We start from the raw sequence: 19,618 nt of genomic DNA on the forward strand, positions 1-19,618 counted from the left end.
TACAATCTATAGTTAACATAATGATTAAAGTAAATAGTAATGAAGTATTATTTATTTACTTGAAATTAAATTAAACATACAGTATACAGACAAAATAGAAAATAACTAAATGTTCCTAGTGCATAGATTAAATTAAAAAATGTAATAGTAAATATTCGTAGAAGTATAATTAGATTAATAAATTTAATAATAAAATTAGTATAAATTAACTATTTCTAAAGCATTAGTTGACATATAAAAATTAAACTCTGTCGTATAATAATAACAATACTGCATTATCATTGTATCACCAAGATGTTAAATTTACCTATTATCACATTTAAAAGAAAAATATTATCTTTAGAACTATATATTATCTATGTTCAATTTTGAAACAACTTATGAGCATTTCAAACATTTTTTAATGTTCATAACTTGTTCAAACTAAAAACATAAAAAAAAGTCTACGTGGGTACTAGGATAATATATTTTTTTTAATCTTTAAAATTCATATTAGATCAAATAAAAAAACATTATAGGTATATTTATATTATTTTAACCTTGTATTAACATGTTTAGTTGTTACCCTATTCATTAAAAGATATTTTTATATCATTTTCCATTCATAATATTATTCAGTACCATCAAAAAAATAACTTCTAATTTTCAGACATATAGACCATTTATTCGAGTATATTCGTATTTTTATAACTATTATACGTTAACTTTTGTTTATAAAAAGTTACCTATAATATTATAATACATATTTACAAGACATAATAATTTTCATAATAGTTCTACTCGTGAGAAATTAACCATGAGTGACCTACAAAGTTTATGTACCTATACAATTGGTTTAAATTAAATACATGGTAAATGATTAAAATAATGTACAACTTCAAGTTAATCAAATTAGTAATGTACCATATTTTTGCACCCTAGGTATACATGCAAATTATTATACTATTAATATCTAACATAAATTCTATAAAATAATGTTACCCATATTACTAAAAATAATTTTGAGTACTTAAAAATGAATTACGTACCTAGGTATTTCCTCCTTTTTTTTTATCTATGAGTACCATTTTACAATATAAATTTACAATTATACTTTGCAGAATGCAGATTATTTTATTTTAATTCAATTGGATTTTTAAATTGTATTAAAGTGGAGAATACAATAAATTATAATATAATTTATGTATTTTATCTTGTTATGTAAGTAATAAATACCTGTTAAATAATAAACATTTGATTTTTTTTAATATTTTGTAGGTACTAAAAGTGTAAAATATTCAATTGTATAAACAGTCCTCTTCATTTTTCATGTTTATTCGTAGGATGATTTTAAAGAATGTCGTTTACCCACACTCTTAAAATTGTTTATTCAAACTTTATTATTAATTTGGAAGGAATAACTGGGCTTATAACTTTTTTAAGTCATGTCTGCATAAATTTAATGTTGATATTAAAGTATAATTTATTACTTATGTAGTTTTATCCATACAGATATTTCCAGAGTCAGAGTGTGATAAAACTATAAAAAAACAATATTCTATTTTGAAGATACTTATTACTGTTCTCAAGAGAAAACAGTATGAACGTTGTAATGAAAATTCGGTGGGGATGATAGAATGTCACACAGGCTTCTTAGGTTGTGATCAGTTTTTTTGACTGAACAGTGTGTTGTGCGCGACCGAATGGGTCGTAGTATTTACAAACTATGTCTTATATCTCTATAGTTTTACACTTTACGATAACGTCTCAAAAAACTCGTGTTAATATTATAAATTCATTTATATAGTTCATTAAAATTTTAGAAGTATTAATAAAAATCATATACCTAAACAATTTTGGTTCAACAAAATTTGAATAAAATGATTTTAAATTTCTTCAAGATTTTTTGTTTCATTATGGTAATAAAAGTAAGTCGATTGAAATAAAATACATAAATTATAAATTAAAATGTATACCTAGTAATCAAAATACATAAAAAGTTTATGTAAATTTAAGTTTGTACATAGTTAATTGATTTCAAACATTATTAAATAAATTAAATGTGAGTACCTATAGTATTATTTTAATAGAGTTATTTCTGTTATTGATATTATTTGGAAATTGGATTACAGGAAACTTGGTTATATAAATATGAATTTCATTATTATATTTGATATAGCCATGTAAGTTTCTATAGTGTTATTTTTATAAATAAATATAAAAAAATTAATAATCCTCACTAAACGAAAAATATGTCATTAAAGTCAGTCATCACATTTTGTAATTTTTGACTTTGTGGAAATATCAGGAACTTCAACTTGAATAATATATTTTAAATAAATACATAACTCATGTGTGAATTCATAGAATTTATAGTTAAAATCATACAATCATTAGTCGAATTTTAATTTTATTATTAGTCATTAATTTATGTACCTATAGTTATACTAAAGAATTTGAGTTAAAAACAAATTGTTAAATAAAAATACCCATTAAATGTGCTTATCAATAAATATGTTATGCAGATGCTGTTACGAATTTATGAAAATAGTAAAATGATTATAAAAGGACTATGTTAAAAATTAATTATTCAATGCGTGTTTTCATTGGTGAGACAATTTGTCAAGTAGAAAATGTAGTGTAAGATTAGTGATGATGGAGGATTAATTATACACATTTGTACCTATCTGGCTACTTAAGGGTACTAGAGAATAAACTATTATGATGACTCCAATAAATTATATAGGTAGTAGAGATTATAAAAAGAGAATAAGAAATGGTATTCCATAGGTAGCCTTCAAGCACGAATGGATTTGTAGTAAGTACTTAAACCTAACTATTCATACTGGACAAAGGCATATTTAGAGTCTGGTAGGTACCTTCTACCTTCATATTTATATAATTTAAACAACATGACCCAATGGATAACTTGATCTTAGACATATTTAGTGATGATGAATGATAGTTTTTTAAGAGTAGAGCACTCTAATAATAAAAAATAAACTAACCACATATTATTTGATTTAACCCATTATTTGTTAACAAAATTTATTTTAGAAGCTAATATACTGCCTTGTTAAATTGTTTTTTAACTCCATAAAATCAGTTTATACTTGCTTACTGCAGCGTGAAGAAAATATTTTAATAAACATCATAGATTCATATCACAAACTCGTAGGTCATTACTATTGTCCACATTCTAAAATTAATGATGCACTTCTAATTCAGTACGTATTATATATTTTCGAATTGTTTATTTATATTTTAAAACTTCTTGAAATACGTCAGTTTTATCTAAAATTATACTATAAAAAATAAAAATGGTATTGGGATAAAATATCAAAGAACAAAATATCCAACGGATAAAATATTTAGGGTTAAAAAAAATTTAAAACAACTATGAGATATTAACAATGATTACAATATTATTTTTGCATTTAAAAAACATTACATTTTTAAACGATTGCCAAGTAGGTATCAATAATTATAAATTATATAATAAATACTATATCGATTGATTCTTTTTTGGCTACCCAATACTTATGCGTTATTTTGTAGGTAATAAATAACCATCAAAGTATTTAAGCACTAATAAAAAATAATCCAGATGAATTTACGATTACGAAACAAAAATTAGCCAAAGATAGTTGGGTACGTTAGATCAAAATTCACGAAAAAACCAAAATAAATATTTAAAGATGCAAGAAAAACTTAAAATACTACTTTGTCTACTTCGTCTTGAGTACCTATCTATCTTAATGACAAATAGGCTAAACGTTATTTAGTGTTCTTTCATTATTTTTGTAATCTACTATAGGTAATATATTATCGACAATCATATTATTATTTTATTTTTTTAATGATAGAAAAATGTAAATTTTCAATATAATTATTTTATTATTTTTATTTACATCATGTTGCTATAGATAGCCAATAGCCATTATACTCAGGTATAATATTATTATAAATATTTTTTTTCAAACAGGCTATTTTTAATTTTTTAAGTTAAATAACTATTTTGGTCTATCCGTTAGTTATTATTTTAACCCTGGATTTTAGTACAAGATATTTTGTCCTTGGATTTATTTTGATTATATCACATATTTTTCTTATTTTATCTGTAAATTATCGTAATATGCCAATATTATATACTCACTAAAATACTGTAATACTATATAATCATATTTTACGTTTACTTTTTACACAATATACTATACCTATAAGTGTAGAATATAATTATTGAATTGCATTTAATATTTATAGTTTATACTATATTTATAAATATAATAGTTTTCTGACAAAGGTTTAGCTGGTGTCTATATTTTATCGATTTTCTAATATCAATCATTTATATATAAATGATTAATTTTTTTTTAATTATATAGGTACCTATATGGTTTTGATTCGAGTTAAATTGAATTAGTATTACAATAGTTAAACTTAATTTTGATATATTTGCTGTTCTTTAATTTCTATCTATTTCTATTGATATAGTCTATAATTGAATATATCTATACTTAAACACGCAACTGCTATATAATAGAATAATAAATATAATAATAATGATTGATGGTTGTACCATTTAATAAATATCTTTTAATCTTATATTCGGTTATTGTGAATCGTAGACGGCTGGTAGACGAAGACTAGGACAAACTGGTAAACGTTACATTTTACTTTTTTTTTTTGTCAAATTAAATTTCGACCAGACACTTGACGGTATCGTCTGTCTCTGACTAGACCATTTCTGTAACAAATAGATCAAACGCTGAAACGTGACAATGACGCGACAAAAATATATTAGACATTGAATAGGCTTGCGGAAAATCACATATTTTTACAATTAATTATTATATATGTATTTTATATATACAATTGATCAAACTGATATTTTATTAAATCATATTATATAGGTTTTGTAAAATGTATTGATTTATCAACTGTTATATTATATTATTTATTATTTATTTGGTGTTATTACTATTTATTAGATATGAGTTTATGGCGCATGCTTGTTTATTATTATGTTTAATTCTTAATTATTGGTGTTAACTGTAAAATAACTCCACGTCTTTTAGAATCCATAAAAACCAGATCATCGTAATAAGTAGTACCTTTTATATTATAATATTTTTGCCCAACATATTATAAATTCATTGTTGTATTGTTAAAATATTATTCATAAAATTGATTTAAACTAAAAAAAAAACACGATTTCGAACTGGCTAAAACTATATAACATTGTATGGGTGTAACGGCATAAGTTGGACGTCAGTGTATGAGCGAATAAGACTTTCCCGCTAAAATACGGTATTACGTGAGAAATGTGAGAATGGTAATACACAAAGTAAGATTCTTATTATTCGATTTATGTTTGTTGAGTGACGGTGCACATGTGATGTTACAATGCGTAACCACATTTTTTGTGATACATAATAATAATATGTAAAGGCGTAAATAATCTCGTTTTCGAATATGATAGTAATAGTCTATTGAACAGCTGTAATTCAGTTTGAAGTTTTTCAAAAGTTTTAACATATGGATATGTTTAGTTTTTTAAAACAAATCTTATTCATTTATCTTACGAAAATGTTCTCTAATTTACTCGTATAATTTATATATATATATTATATTATTTATTTATGCTTTACTAGAGCTTAATGTGTTTAGGGGGTCTTTAGTCTTCCATTTTAATATGTACACAATGGTTATAGATTTTTGAAGTTACACTTCATGGTAAAAATATTGAAAAACTACACCATTTATTCTATTGTTAAACATACTTTTACTTTTATAATTTTTATTAAATTGATTTGTTACTGATATTTTCACAATTTTTTCAACTACTTATACTTGTCATACAAATTATAGTATCACACATATAATAATAAAATATATACCTATATTATATACATTTTTTGAAATACCACACATATAATATATATATTATATTGTACGGTATTTATGTGTAGACATATTATATTCTCTCAGTCGTATTCACATTTCATTCTGAACGATATTTTTTCTTGTTATAGCTTATATTATTTTATTTACTTATGTTGACACTTTCGTTTAAATTTTTAACATGTACACGGAAGAATGTGATCTAAATAGACAGAACAATTGTTATGTACATTTTATGTATATATAGTTAAACGTTATACTATATTAACAAGAACAAGATGGTTCGTAAATCGTAACAATAACTAATAAAGTCATTATTCTTACTATTTGCAACTCATAGCGTATATTATGTACATTTTATGGTTAAATTTGATTAAAGACAGTCACTTATTTATTCATAAATGTGGACATGTGGTATATTAAAAATTATATTTCTTATATTTTTAAAGTAGGTGGATAAATAACTGTATTTTCACCAATTCTAAGTATAAATATCAATAATAATCATTACTATTTAAAATTATTATTCTTTAAAAACAACATCGTGACTAGGATATTTCCCGGATAAAAGTACAATATTAAGCATGTAGATTTTTATTTAAATATAGTAAAAACATTAGTATTTGTACATCATATTATGTTCAATTATTGTGACTGTTTGAAAAACTTTAAAAATAAAAAAATTAATTAAATTTTAAAATTTGTTATTTATAGAATTTTCCTGGACAAATACTCGGAGTAAAATTAGGTGAAATGTGTCTTACTAATCAAGATTGTGACACAGGATTTAGCAAATGTCACCAGGAGACTGGAATTTGTTCTTGTTTACCTTACTATGCACGAGTGAACAATACATGTTTACAGTGTAAGTTACTATAAGTCATGTTTTTACATTATTAATTGATATTTTTTTTAGTTGATTTTAAATATTACTAAATTTGAACTTATTAAAATCTAAGATATTAATTATTTAATTGGAATATCAAGAAACCACAAGTATTCCTAATACGTTGTACTTATATAGTCTAAAATACAATCAACTTAGAGTTTAGAAATAGAAATTATTATAATATGATATCCTAATAATAAGCCAAATATTTTTATGCTTTAAAAAATATTTACCATTGTGATTTTAAAGTTACATTAAACAATTTATGTATTTGTTCAATATTATATTAAAAACTATTACAATCGAATAAAATAATGAGAAACAAAATTAGTGATTGCTATAATAATATTAAGTTTTATAAGTTGGATGAATTTAAATTTACAATATAATTATACTAGTTATTTAATTTGTATATTTTAATTATATTTTAATGATATAATAGCCAATAGGGTTCTCTTTCTTAAAATAATGCGTATGTTTATTACTACTATTACTTAATAAATACATAATTTCAGTTGTATACATTTTAAAAACCTTATTGGGTATTATATCTTAAATAATTTATGTAAATATTAGATGTAAAAAAATGAAAATTGAAAATGGCTTCGTAATGTAAACCTTTGCACTATATTAAATTTCGGAAATATAAACATAAATATACCTAAATATAACATTATACTTAATGTTTATTATCATTGAGTTTTTTAGAGCGATTTACGTTCAGATGATAAAATCTGGAACAGAAACATACTTATTGTTCAGAAGTAATAAAATCTAGTATTGTCCGTTATATCATGGCGCCTTTCATAAAAGCCCCAGGCACAATATCCTCATTGGATAATTAAATTATTATTATATACTATTGAAACATATATATATACCTACTATACGTTACGAATTATTTGGAGGACCTAATTTCTATTATGTTATCCAAAAGTAGTCCAATTAAAAATAAAAGTTATCGTTATTGATTTTAATTTAATACTTTTGAATTTACAGCTACACTTTTAGGATTTGAGTGTGTTGTAGATGAGCAATGTTCATTGAAAGTAGCTAATAGTAGATGTCTTGATAACGTATGTGAGTGTGAATCGAAATTCTGGCAGTATCGAAGACATACATGTTTATCTCGTAAGTAATATTATTTAATAATTAATATTAATATATATGCAATTGTGTGATAATATTATGATAATTATACCTACGAATACAAATTAAATTATAGTCATGTGTAATAATAAGATACTATTTATATAGAATAACTTACGTAAAAGTACAAATTTAGATGTATCATTCAAATTTATTAAAAATAACTTGACAAATAAGGGTTATAATTTATACTTTAAAAATAAATTGTTAAAAACTAAAAATACTGACTTAACCATACATGTAAATATCTTATTAAAAAATGTAAATTGAAGTTTAATGTAAGGACTAAAAATTAAATAAAATTTGTTAACAAACATTACGTCTGTACGGGAAAAAAAGGACTATACATTATATTATAAGGAGACTATTATAAATTATAATACTCGATTAAGTTATATCAATTTTAATATATTAGACAGATATTTAAGAAGACATTGTTAAAATTCAATTCTCATATTACAACACGCAATTTTATTTATTTAGTATTCGTATGGAGCTAAATTAATAATTACGTGCGTCATTTTAAAACAATAAAGATTATCATATTATAAACGTTGGTACTAGTTCCCATACTGTAAATATAGAAATAATTCATTCAAGTGAAAAACGTATACTACAATTTCCCTGATCCTTTGGTTCATTGACGTCGTTCATTAACATACAGCCATACAGGAACCCGTTAGTTTTCATTTAATATGATGCTTTCATAATACATAACAGTTTGTAGATCCATGTCAAGAAAAAAATAATAACACTCAAACGTTCCAGGTGTGTAATAGGTATCTACATTATACATACACGCGTACGCATACGGATTATTGGAGGTCATTGTTATAGAATACCTATTACACCAGACTTTATATTGTTCTTGATAGCTGTGTGTGTTATTCTATTACACGTGAAGGGATTTAAATTATTATATTTTTATTGAAAGGAAAAATGGTATATAATATATATCTACATCTATAGACCAATATTTTTTCGCCACAAATTTAAATTCAAAGTGCAATAAACTCTTATTAGTATAGTCCGATGAAAAGTATATTTACAGCTTAAACGCCTTAAACCATCAGTATTATGTATAATACAATTTGGTTCGCCAGATTCTATTATACATCGATTTAAAAAAAATTTCCTCGCCGATATGGTTCAGATTAAAGGAATGCTATTGTGGGACATCCTGCTTGGACCATATTTTAGATGTATTTTCCATATTAAACACCGTACGATTTAAGTACTAGTGTTAGTAGTAAACGAAAATATATATACCATACATATATAAACGTTATTCAATACTCAATGTATACATTTATAACGTATTACATCATTATATTGGATATTTTTTTTCTTATGTATTGTTATTATATTACTATTATTATATGTTTATTTGTATTTTGTATAGGTTACTTGAAAAAAAATTAATTTAAGTATAAATATATAATTGGACATTAACCAATTTTTCAGTCATTAAATATGAGAATATTTTGTGAACATTTCAAATCTTATCCATACCTAAATATGACCAAAATAGTATAAAATCCAAAAAAGAAAAACCATAACCTTTTATTATTAATGTTATTTTTCGCTAATGAAAAATTATTGCTATTCGTCTTTTTTACCTTTTACTAATAAAACATATTCAACTAATAAATTAATAATGAATAACCCGCAGACTTGAATAATAGTTATATTAATAAAAGTTATTTTACAAAATTAAATAAATAAGTGTAAAATAATTATAGAAAAAATATATTATTATTAATTTAAAAATAAATTGAAATATTTGATTATTCAATAAAATTACAATAATATTAATGTAATTAACTGTCATAATATATTATATTATCCTAATATTATAACATGTTGTTAATATTCTTCACAGCTGCCAAACTGGGAGAAGTGTGTTATAGTGATACTCATTGCGCACTGTCGGATGAAAATAACCGATGCGAGTTTACCATACCTGGTGTTTTTGGTTTTTGCATATGCAATTCTGCTTCCAAGGACTGTATATACAGAGGACAAGATTCCACTTTAGCTAAACCTAATAATGCAGCATTTAAATACCCATTTAGTAAGCCAGATTTAAAGAAAAAAGTGCCGTACCAAAAACGACCTTGGCAAACGAATGATCAACGACTCACAACAACTACCTCAACAATTAAGCCATTACGACCAGTCAATAAACCACAAATGCCTCCTTTAAAACGGCCCATTATCAAAACAAATTTAACGAATAATAGTATACAATTTACTGCTATTCCGGTGACAAACACTCAGTCATCAGTAATTTCTCTCAACTACACAACAGTTGCATCGAAGAACATTACATTTAAGCCTCAATTTTCTGTAGTACCTACGCCGCCACCAATCAAAATTTACCTAAAAAGTCCAATAAAAGATTCACAAAATAAAAGCCAAATAATTTTTAATAATTCATCTACAAAATTACATAAGAAACCAATCAGTAATACAGGTAATTCTGGAATCCGGATTTTATTTGCATATATATTATATATAATACCTATATTCTCATCCTAAGTACGGAAATTCGAGTATTTAAAAAATAATAATAAAATGTCTTTATTTGTGTAATTTTAGGTATTATGTTAAGAAAGGGAGAACCCAAACGACGTATTAGTCTAGGATTTCCGTGTGTTAGCGATGCACAGTGTATGCGAAATGATGAAAATTCAAGATGCTTGCATGGAATTTGTGATTGTCTACCAAACAATAAGACAATTGATCAGTGTACAGCAAAAAATCGAGGCTGCTTACAGAATACATTCCAAGTAAGTAAATTTGATCGAAATATGCCAAATTTATATTGCCAATACAATAATATTTATTTATTATAAACAAAAATAGTTTAAAATATTTAAATAATTAAAATGTTGAGAATTTAATTAATGATATTTTTTAGTGCCGATCTAGTGGTAAATGCATTAGTTGGTTCTTTGTATGCGATGGCCGAACAGGTGATTGCGGAGAAGACGATAATTCAGATGAAGAATGTTCGGGTAATCAGCAATGTCCAAGTACCACGTTTGCCTGCCGGTCTGGAAAAGGCCTCAGAAATTTATGTGTTTCTAGATCAACTCGATGTGATGGTGTAAAAAATTGTCCATTTGGTGACGATGAAGAAGGCTGCAACACCATTGAACATAAAGGTAATATAATATAATAATTATAAGTAATTTTTGATTGTAGTACATAAATAAAATTGATCATTATTTTTTACACTTTTACTATGTAAACAAACAATTTAAAATGTAGTTGTACATATTAATTACAATTCTATAATATTTACACAGAAATCAACAATTGTGTAAATTTTTGAAGAGGAGAGTAAATCCAGATTGAAAATGGAAACATTTGAGTTTAAAAATGTAGTTGTATACATAAATAAAAAACAAATAGGTGATCGTTCTGGTGTATAATCGATATAAAGTGCACCTCGATATTGGCATTGAGTGGCAATGACCACTGTAATAGACGGGTTAAATTTGAATTCAATTATTATATAATACTTACATATATTATGATGAACAACGATTCTTAATGGAGGCGGTATATCAATCCACATGTCTATAAATAATTTATAATTTTGAGAAATTTAAATTTTCATAAAAATGAATGAATTTTTTTTTAAATTTTGTAATAAAAACTTATATGAAATCTTGTATTATTACAATTTCAAACCTTAAGTATAATAATAAAATAATAAATCCATCTCCAACTATTTATGAGTGCAAACAAGTTTCAATTTTTCGTGATTTTGACAAATTCCATCAATCAAAGTGGTTTCGACTCCCTCAAAGAAAAAATGTATCATACTTATGTACAGGATAAAACTGTGTCATTTAATTTATTCATTTTATAACCATACTAATTATTTTAGTATTATAATATAAGCCTAATACTGCTTACCAATGTATAATTACCTGTAGCCAGTTGTGATTTTTCCCTGGTTATGCCTAGTTTGGTTAAATATACATAAACATATAACATTATGTAGATAAGTATAAGTTATTATCATTATTATCATATGTAAGTAATAAGTACCTATATAACTTCCTATATATTATTAAAGTAGCCTTAAACTGTATACGTGCGCTGCAAAACGAACAATTCATAACGGCAATATTCGTCGATCTTTTTAACGTTTTTATAGGGTGTCCGGCGTATACGTTCCAGTGCGGCGACGGTCAGTGTCTACCGGAGTACGAGTTATGCAACGCGGTCGTGACGTGCGCCGACAAATCGGACGAGTTGGAAGGCCTGTGCGGCGGCGGCGGTGCACCGATGACGGTCGGCAACAGGACGTCCGTCGCGCGTCCCCCGCAGCCGTTGACCCGGGTCCGCGGCGCTTACCGGCACAGTCCGGCCGAATGCCCTTTCCGGTGTAGGAACGGCAGGTGCCGATCGACCGCCGTGCTGTGTTCCGGTCGCGACGGATGCGGCGACGGGTCGGACGAATCAGGCTGTTCCGTATGCAGTAAGTGCAAATAGTAATCTCGGCGTATACTATATTATCGTAGGTAATTGCCCTGTGCCGTAGGTAGGTGGGTAGTTATGGGTAGAAAGTTAAGCGATAGGTGGCTCGCGGGTCGGTAATCTACTACCGCTATGTTAGAACGCTGTAATGTCGCCAGAGTACATAATATTATATATCGTGTCGCGGAGGAGTGAAGAATATTCCAACTATATAACGGTAACCGTGTCTAAGCGATGCTCCGATCTTGCCGACAAATTGCAGCAGCGGACGAGTTGGTAGGTGTTTAACGTTTAATAAAATTAGGACACGCAGCGGCGTTATGTCTACGCTAAAATCGTATATTTAATTGTAATCGAGTCGTACAGCGTGACGCCTTCTACCTATACACGCCAAATAACATTATGAGTTTTATCATATTTAAACCAGTATTGGTTTAATCGCGTTACAAATAATACGATTCGAGTCAAATTATAAAAGAAATCTTATAGAATGAATTGATTTAACCGTAAAATCGAAAAATTATTAGAATTACGAGCGTTAAAGTCGTTTAGAAAATTATATAAAACTCTAAGAAATTATTCATCGGTACAAATAACATATGCTTATAAGTAATCCCTATTGTATATAGGTACATTTTCTTTAGATACTGCAATCAATAGGAAACTGTACATAAAATGTGTTATACGCACAGTCTGCGATAAATACAAATTAGAATTTAATAATAACAATTCGCTATTAAATTTGGTTATTTATTTGATATTGTTAATTTGGTTATTTTAAAACCATTTGTACCTAGTCATTTTATTCAACTATACCACTGATGAAATACCGCGACAGATCTAGTACACATGACATATTATGTGCTACACAATATACATATATCTATAATATATATTAATATAGAATAATATTGGACAGAACATATAATATGCTTATTTTACCGAGATTTTACTTGAAGTATAAAAATCTATTTAAAATATACATAGTACATACACATTTAAATTCAATAAACTCTAAATAACATTTGAAGAGTTTATTCTTAACATAAATACAGAACTCTGGAAACAATATTATAGGTAACTGATCACTCATGTGTCATTTTATCTTGATGCACCGTTTTCGGAACGTAGAAATCCTTTGAAATCGAATGACGTGTTTCGTCGGACTTAAAGTGATAAACTCAAAAATATATGTACATATACGACTTTTAGTAGAGATTCGTCGCACCATACACTAATGTCTAATACATTAGGACCATTAGGTACTATACCTAACACGCATTTGTGGCGTGAAAATGGTTAAATCGATAATCGGACGGATCGCCGTAACCATCATATTTCCCTTGACTGATCACTCTAATTAATAGGAAATTGTATGATTTTCTACTCGCGAGTCATGAGCATAAAGCATATGAATGGTGTTCGTAAATATCGAAACTATAGGACGCAAGTATAGAACCATAGCGTATTTTTTAGACCACGGTGTAAACTTGTAAACTTTTTGCGCTAGTTTCTTTGTTTCACGGTTGCCCACGAACGACGGACTACGATATATAGCAGGGGTGGCGAACCTACGGCACGCGTGCCACGTTGATCAAATTTCAATGGCACGTGAAAAAATTGAAATTATTAAAAATTATGCTATTTATAAAGTTTTGTTTATAACTGTTATAAGAAATTCAAAGAAACAAATTATATACATTTTAAAAATTATAATTACAAAAAATAAGATGTGCTTTATTTTTATCTTTAGAAAATTTAATTTCCTTAGGGCACGTGAAAATTTTTCAAAACCTTGATTGGAAAGATTTAACACTTGACCCCGTATATAGTATAAACACTATAAGCTAATAAACTTTATCGTAGTTTTAAAATTATTAATATCACAAATCTTTAATGTAAATAAAGTATAATATATTGTATTATATTATGTAAATCAGTGTAAAATAGTTTATGACAGATAACCTAAAGAGTAATAATTATCACTTGTCAGCAGCTGAAGTTCTTTGAATTCGGTAAGACAGCAAATCCATGATTTTAGTTACATTTTCTATGATTGGGATGGATTAAATTAAATGGGTGACTTTAAAGTAGGTAATTTTATTTTAACATTATGCATCATTACCCTTAAAGTGACATTTGGGACTTCTTGCGTGACTAAATTAGTCGAGACAACCAGACAGGTTCATGTTCTATTTTATTTATTCACGGTACATTGTTTTGTTTTGAGTGCACTCTAAATGGTTTCATTGTGTGTATGAGCTTCTTATTACATATGTGATATTATATTGTCACTTATAAATGGTTTTTTTCTTCACGTTCATTTACAACTAAAAATGTAGGTAGGTACTATAAGTACACCGTATATATCATTTATACTGACAAAATATTTTTCTTTTTACTTACATCAAAACGTAGAAACCGCAATTCGTCACAAATATCTTATAGTTTACTTAAAAACAATTTTAGGTTATTGATGGGTACATATAATTATTAATTGATATTATTTACGCATACATCTATTAGGTATGTATATTATGTAATTTATGTCAAATTTTAATAAGAAATAATATTAATATAATTATCCATATTGAAAAAAACACTTAAGAATAAGAATATTTCTTACTTATATTGTGTATGTTATTACTTATTATGTTATCCGTGTTTATTATAAAATTAGTGAACTAGAACACTAAGTACCAAATTCTAAACATTTATTATAATTTATAATAATATATAAGCATTAGAGTATTTAGAGACTATTAAATTTAAAAAAAAAATCATTTTATAACCATAACATTTATCAGTTATCATTAATCATTATAATGGCACTAATGATAATAAATTTAGAAGTGCACTATTTTAGTAAGTTATTTATAAAAACTAATCTAGGTATTGTATTTTTGATGTTTTAGAATGCCCTGCAGTTTCATAAAAATATATTGAAGTTCTTATTTTGAGAATATTATGGTATTATAAAGTACGATCACTACGATGCTCATCAGTACATATTATATTAATACTTTATAGTGTATACTATAATATTAAGCACATAATGGAATACAACAATGAACAAGTGTAATTTTGTAAATATTTTATCTTTATAGTTTGAAAAAAAAAGATATATTTGTTTTTTTTAGACACATCAACTAATTATAACTTAATGTGTTAATAATTATATTCTTATTATTATATTTTTGTATTACTTGTATTATTTATTTTTATTACAAATTTAATTATAGTGTCTATTAATTATTATAGGTAGTTATTTACTATAATAACTTTTATTCTGTCGATTAGGTATTTAATCAGACTAAATGTATAATACAATACATTTATAACTAAATAATAAATACCTAATAAATAATAATGAATTTATTTATTTTTTTTTTTACATTTTTTCGTAGATAGATACATGCACGGTGTACGTCCAATAAGGGGTGTGTATAGAAAATTTCAAGGGGAAAATGACCAATTTTATTTTATTCTTATTTCTAGTATATGAACGCCCATGGAATATACTCATACTTTAGTCTTTAGTGTACCTATATAAGAAATAACTATATTATCACATTTATATAAATGTTTTAAGCTATTATCATACGATATACAATAAAAACAGAATTTGATACTATTATTAATAACTGTAAACTGCATGTTGCTATTCGTATTATGCCATTATGCCAGGTTAAGTGATACAAGAAGCTAAACTATTAACTCTTAAATAAATATATAATAATATATACAGAAATAAATTTATTTTATTTTACTATAAAAAAATATTTTAATGTATCTACGGGTAACTATTAAACAAAAATTATAATTAAATTATTTTGTTAACTAAATTATTTATTTTGTTGAATCGAATTGATGTAAATAATATTATATTAATATTAAAATAAAATTACCAATGCATGGATATATGAATATTATATATATATATACATAAATACTAAAATTGAATACTGATATATACTGTACATGTGTATCGATAAATAAAGTTTTAGAATAGTTAAAATTTAATTTTAAGTTAATCTGTATTTATAGTTAAATTGAGATTTTTATCATAGTTTTTTCTCAAGATGAAACCTTATTTACACATAATTATTATACTGATAATTGTATTATAGCTAAATTAAAATATAAAATTACTTGTAAATTGTAATCATGATATATTATATGCTAGTAAGCTACACGTTATAATTTATAACGTATGAGACACGGAGACTTAGAAACGAACTAACTCAATTATATAAAGGTAACCTATAATTTAAGCCAATCGAAATTCAAACAGTTTAAACTGAATTAAACGATTATACTTCATGATACTTCGTGAATTCGTAATAAAACGGGATTTATATTTCAACTATTTTCATACTTCCATAATATTTTATTCTTATTAGTTATTAGAAACATAGAAATCCAACAATCTTGTACACATTATACATGGGTAAAAACTAAAAATTGAATAGCGACTGCGAACGTCAAAGATGAAATTGTTACGTTTGATTAAATAATAAAACTAGATATGTTAAAAATAGTAAAGTTTTAAAATTAATTTTAAATTTTACATACAGTTAGTCGAGTCGTGCACAGGCTTATCCTGTCACTTTTATATTGCTGCTCTCGAGCTGTTCGCCAAGTATATAAAATTGTCCCGAATTGAAGTCGTCGTGCTTATATCATAATCGCGTTAACAGCCAGTTATAAGTGCCGTAAATTGGAGTATTCCTATTTCCTGCGATACCGGTTATAATGTATTAGAGTTCCCAGTCAGAAAGGTTTGGCAAGAATTCTGCCGGCGATTTTATGTTCGTAAACTTATTACCGTATTGTTTATGGATTCTGGTCGTTCCATAGATTCTATTCTGCGCAAAGATGACTGTGAAAGACTCCTTGAAGTTTTCGGGAATGATTCGTGTACTATGCACATCGTTCACGGATACTGTTCGTCGAAAAACCGTTAAATAATTGGATAATGTCAAAGGGCCAAGTTCTCGGCCGGTACGATCAACTGAACCAAATCCTTAACCGGATACCCCCAAACTTCTTCAACATTCTTTATGATTAATTTGTAAAATCGACTTGATACTGACAGTGAATTTATTCTATAACGCATAAATCTACAAAATTGAATACAAAATTAATCGTTTCCTGTGTTGTTAATTAAAATAATAAAAATTCCGTTATATGTTGTAATACGAATGTTTTAATGTTTTATGCGTTGATTGTATATGGATAAATAGATTACTGTTGACCATATTAATATTATTATTTTAAAACAAAATTTAAGATTATTTCTGAGAAAAAAGTTTTAACACAAACAATTATATAGTTTACGGGAACAATGACTAAAAATGAAAAAAAATAAGTACTCACATAAATAATGGAACGGCGTTTTATCGACTTATATATTTATATATAGGTATATAAGATAAAATGTTTTCATTTACACATAGGGAGGTTCATATAATATGCGTGAATTCTGCAATATAATATTATTTTGGTTCATATTAACACATCACCGTTGGTTCAGTCTAAGTAGAATTTGCCTGCATTAGCTGTAGCTATTACACATTCGTTCGCAAAACCATTTTTACTGATTTTCATAATTATTATATGACTTCGGGTATACTCGCGTAGACGTTTTAAACACGTATTATTGGCACATTTTTAATTATCGTGACACCCGATCTGATCACTGTAAACAAAAAAATTCAGCCCTACACATGAAATGATATCCATTACGCGTGTCGGACTAGATCTGTATAACTTTGTGTTAAGACTAAAACAGCCGAATGAAACCTGCAATCGTAAATCATAATGTTATATTCATTATTACGACATTATATATGTATTAATATTGTAAATTATTATTTTTGTTAAATATTATTGGTTTTTAAATAATGTGAATACCTACTTAGAATTTTGAAGGCCCACGAACAATTTTCAAATTCCTAATGTGGCCCTTCAAAAATATTAATTGGTGACCCTGTTATACTGTGATGTTAATGTAGCTTCAAGTAAAGGCGCATCGATTGAATATCGTCCTGTCGATGTTTTTCCCTTTTTTTGTTACTATTGTTTTACCTATTGTTATATCTTCATTATCATTGTTTTTTTGTTGTTGTTCAAATTATATTTTTTTTCATTTATATACATTGTTTCATTTTTTTATTATTGAAAATAAGCCCATATGGCAAGATTTTTTCCGGATCATTTTTTATCTCATTCATTTCACTTTTCTATACTTATCAAAATTGTTTATACCATTTTGTACACTGTTTTATTTATCAAAATGTATTATATCTACTGTTAGCCCATATGGCAAGTTTTTTTAAAATTTATATCAATATATAGGTACCTTGATTTGTTATTAAAATATCAATAAATTGAAAATCGTATTTACACAATGAATTATTGTTTTATTTTTGAGTATATAAATCAATTATTAAAAATTTACGACTTACCTAACCTAGCCGTCTAGTGGTCGTCGTATCGTGCGGCCAAGCGGCTACACAGCAGAGTGACTTCCTGCTTTTATTATTTGTATTTAAACTCAAAATTTCAACCTAAATACCAATTTTAAGTACCTAATAATTAATATATTATATAATAATTTCGCTGCTGCCATCCTTCATTCTTTAACTGGATGTTCTCCTCCTTTCAGTCGCCACTAACTTTTACATTAATCACATTATCATATAGTTGTATTAATTTTATTATAGGCTATATACAATATACTACATTATATTTCTTTAAATTTACACCCACGACTAGTATACTAGAGATGATTCAGTTATATTTTTCAAAGGTCACACTAATATAGTGTATTACGTGTTGCATTGTGTAATGATATCTACATCATTGCGCCACACAGCTTCATGTTTTGATATCATCATAATACTATTAAATATGTTATTACTAAAAAACCACTTAGCAAATATCTGAACCCATGTACCCTGATATTATTCAAAATGTACAAAACCATTAATAAATAATAACTATACATATATATACATGTAAAAATGCCATTATATTACAAAAACATATTTTGATGTATTTATACAAAATAAACAACAACAATTTAATTTGGAACAACAAGGTATCAAAGATCAATACTATAAGTAGAGCCCCCTTTTTAATATTCAAGCCAGTCTGCTTACTTTAGCCATTTTCATACGCACCGTCTCAATTCAC

General features: G+C 26.2%; 1 protein-coding gene across 1 annotated transcript; it reads left to right on the forward strand.

The window, feature by feature from the left end:
* The first annotated feature begins 1,676 nt into the window (after positions 1-1,676).
* Positions 1,677-16,337, forward strand: LOC132917489 (uncharacterized). The gene is made up of 8 exons (XM_060978252.1): positions 1,677-1,907; positions 6,598-6,748; positions 7,772-7,903; positions 9,804-10,397; positions 10,523-10,713; positions 10,845-11,091; positions 12,096-12,419; positions 15,334-16,337. The coding sequence occupies exons 1-8, from the start codon at positions 1,860-1,862 to the stop codon at positions 15,351-15,353; spliced, it is 1,707 nt and encodes a 568-aa protein (XP_060834235.1). The 5' UTR covers positions 1,677-1,859; the 3' UTR covers positions 15,354-16,337.
* The last annotated feature ends 3,281 nt before the right edge of the window (positions 16,338-19,618 follow it).

The sequence above is a fragment of the Rhopalosiphum padi genome, chromosome 1 (assembly GCF_020882245.1).
Source record: "Rhopalosiphum padi isolate XX-2018 chromosome 1, ASM2088224v1, whole genome shotgun sequence".
NCBI classification, from domain to species: Eukaryota; Metazoa; Arthropoda; class Insecta; order Hemiptera; family Aphididae; genus Rhopalosiphum; species Rhopalosiphum padi.

Excerpts from the sequence above, each read along its gene's own strand:
- LOC132917489 (XM_060978252.1), top strand. The coding sequence starts at position 1,860 with ATGATTTTAAATTTCTTCAAGATTTTTTGTTTCATTATGGTAATAAAA. Across the intron at positions 6,749-7,771 it reads GAACAATACATGTTTACAGT|CTACACTTTTAGGATTTGAG; the intron begins GTAAGTTACTAT and ends TTGAATTTACAG. Across the intron at positions 10,398-10,522 it reads GAAACCAATCAGTAATACAG|GTATTATGTTAAGAAAGGGA; the intron begins GTAATTCTGGAA and ends GTGTAATTTTAG.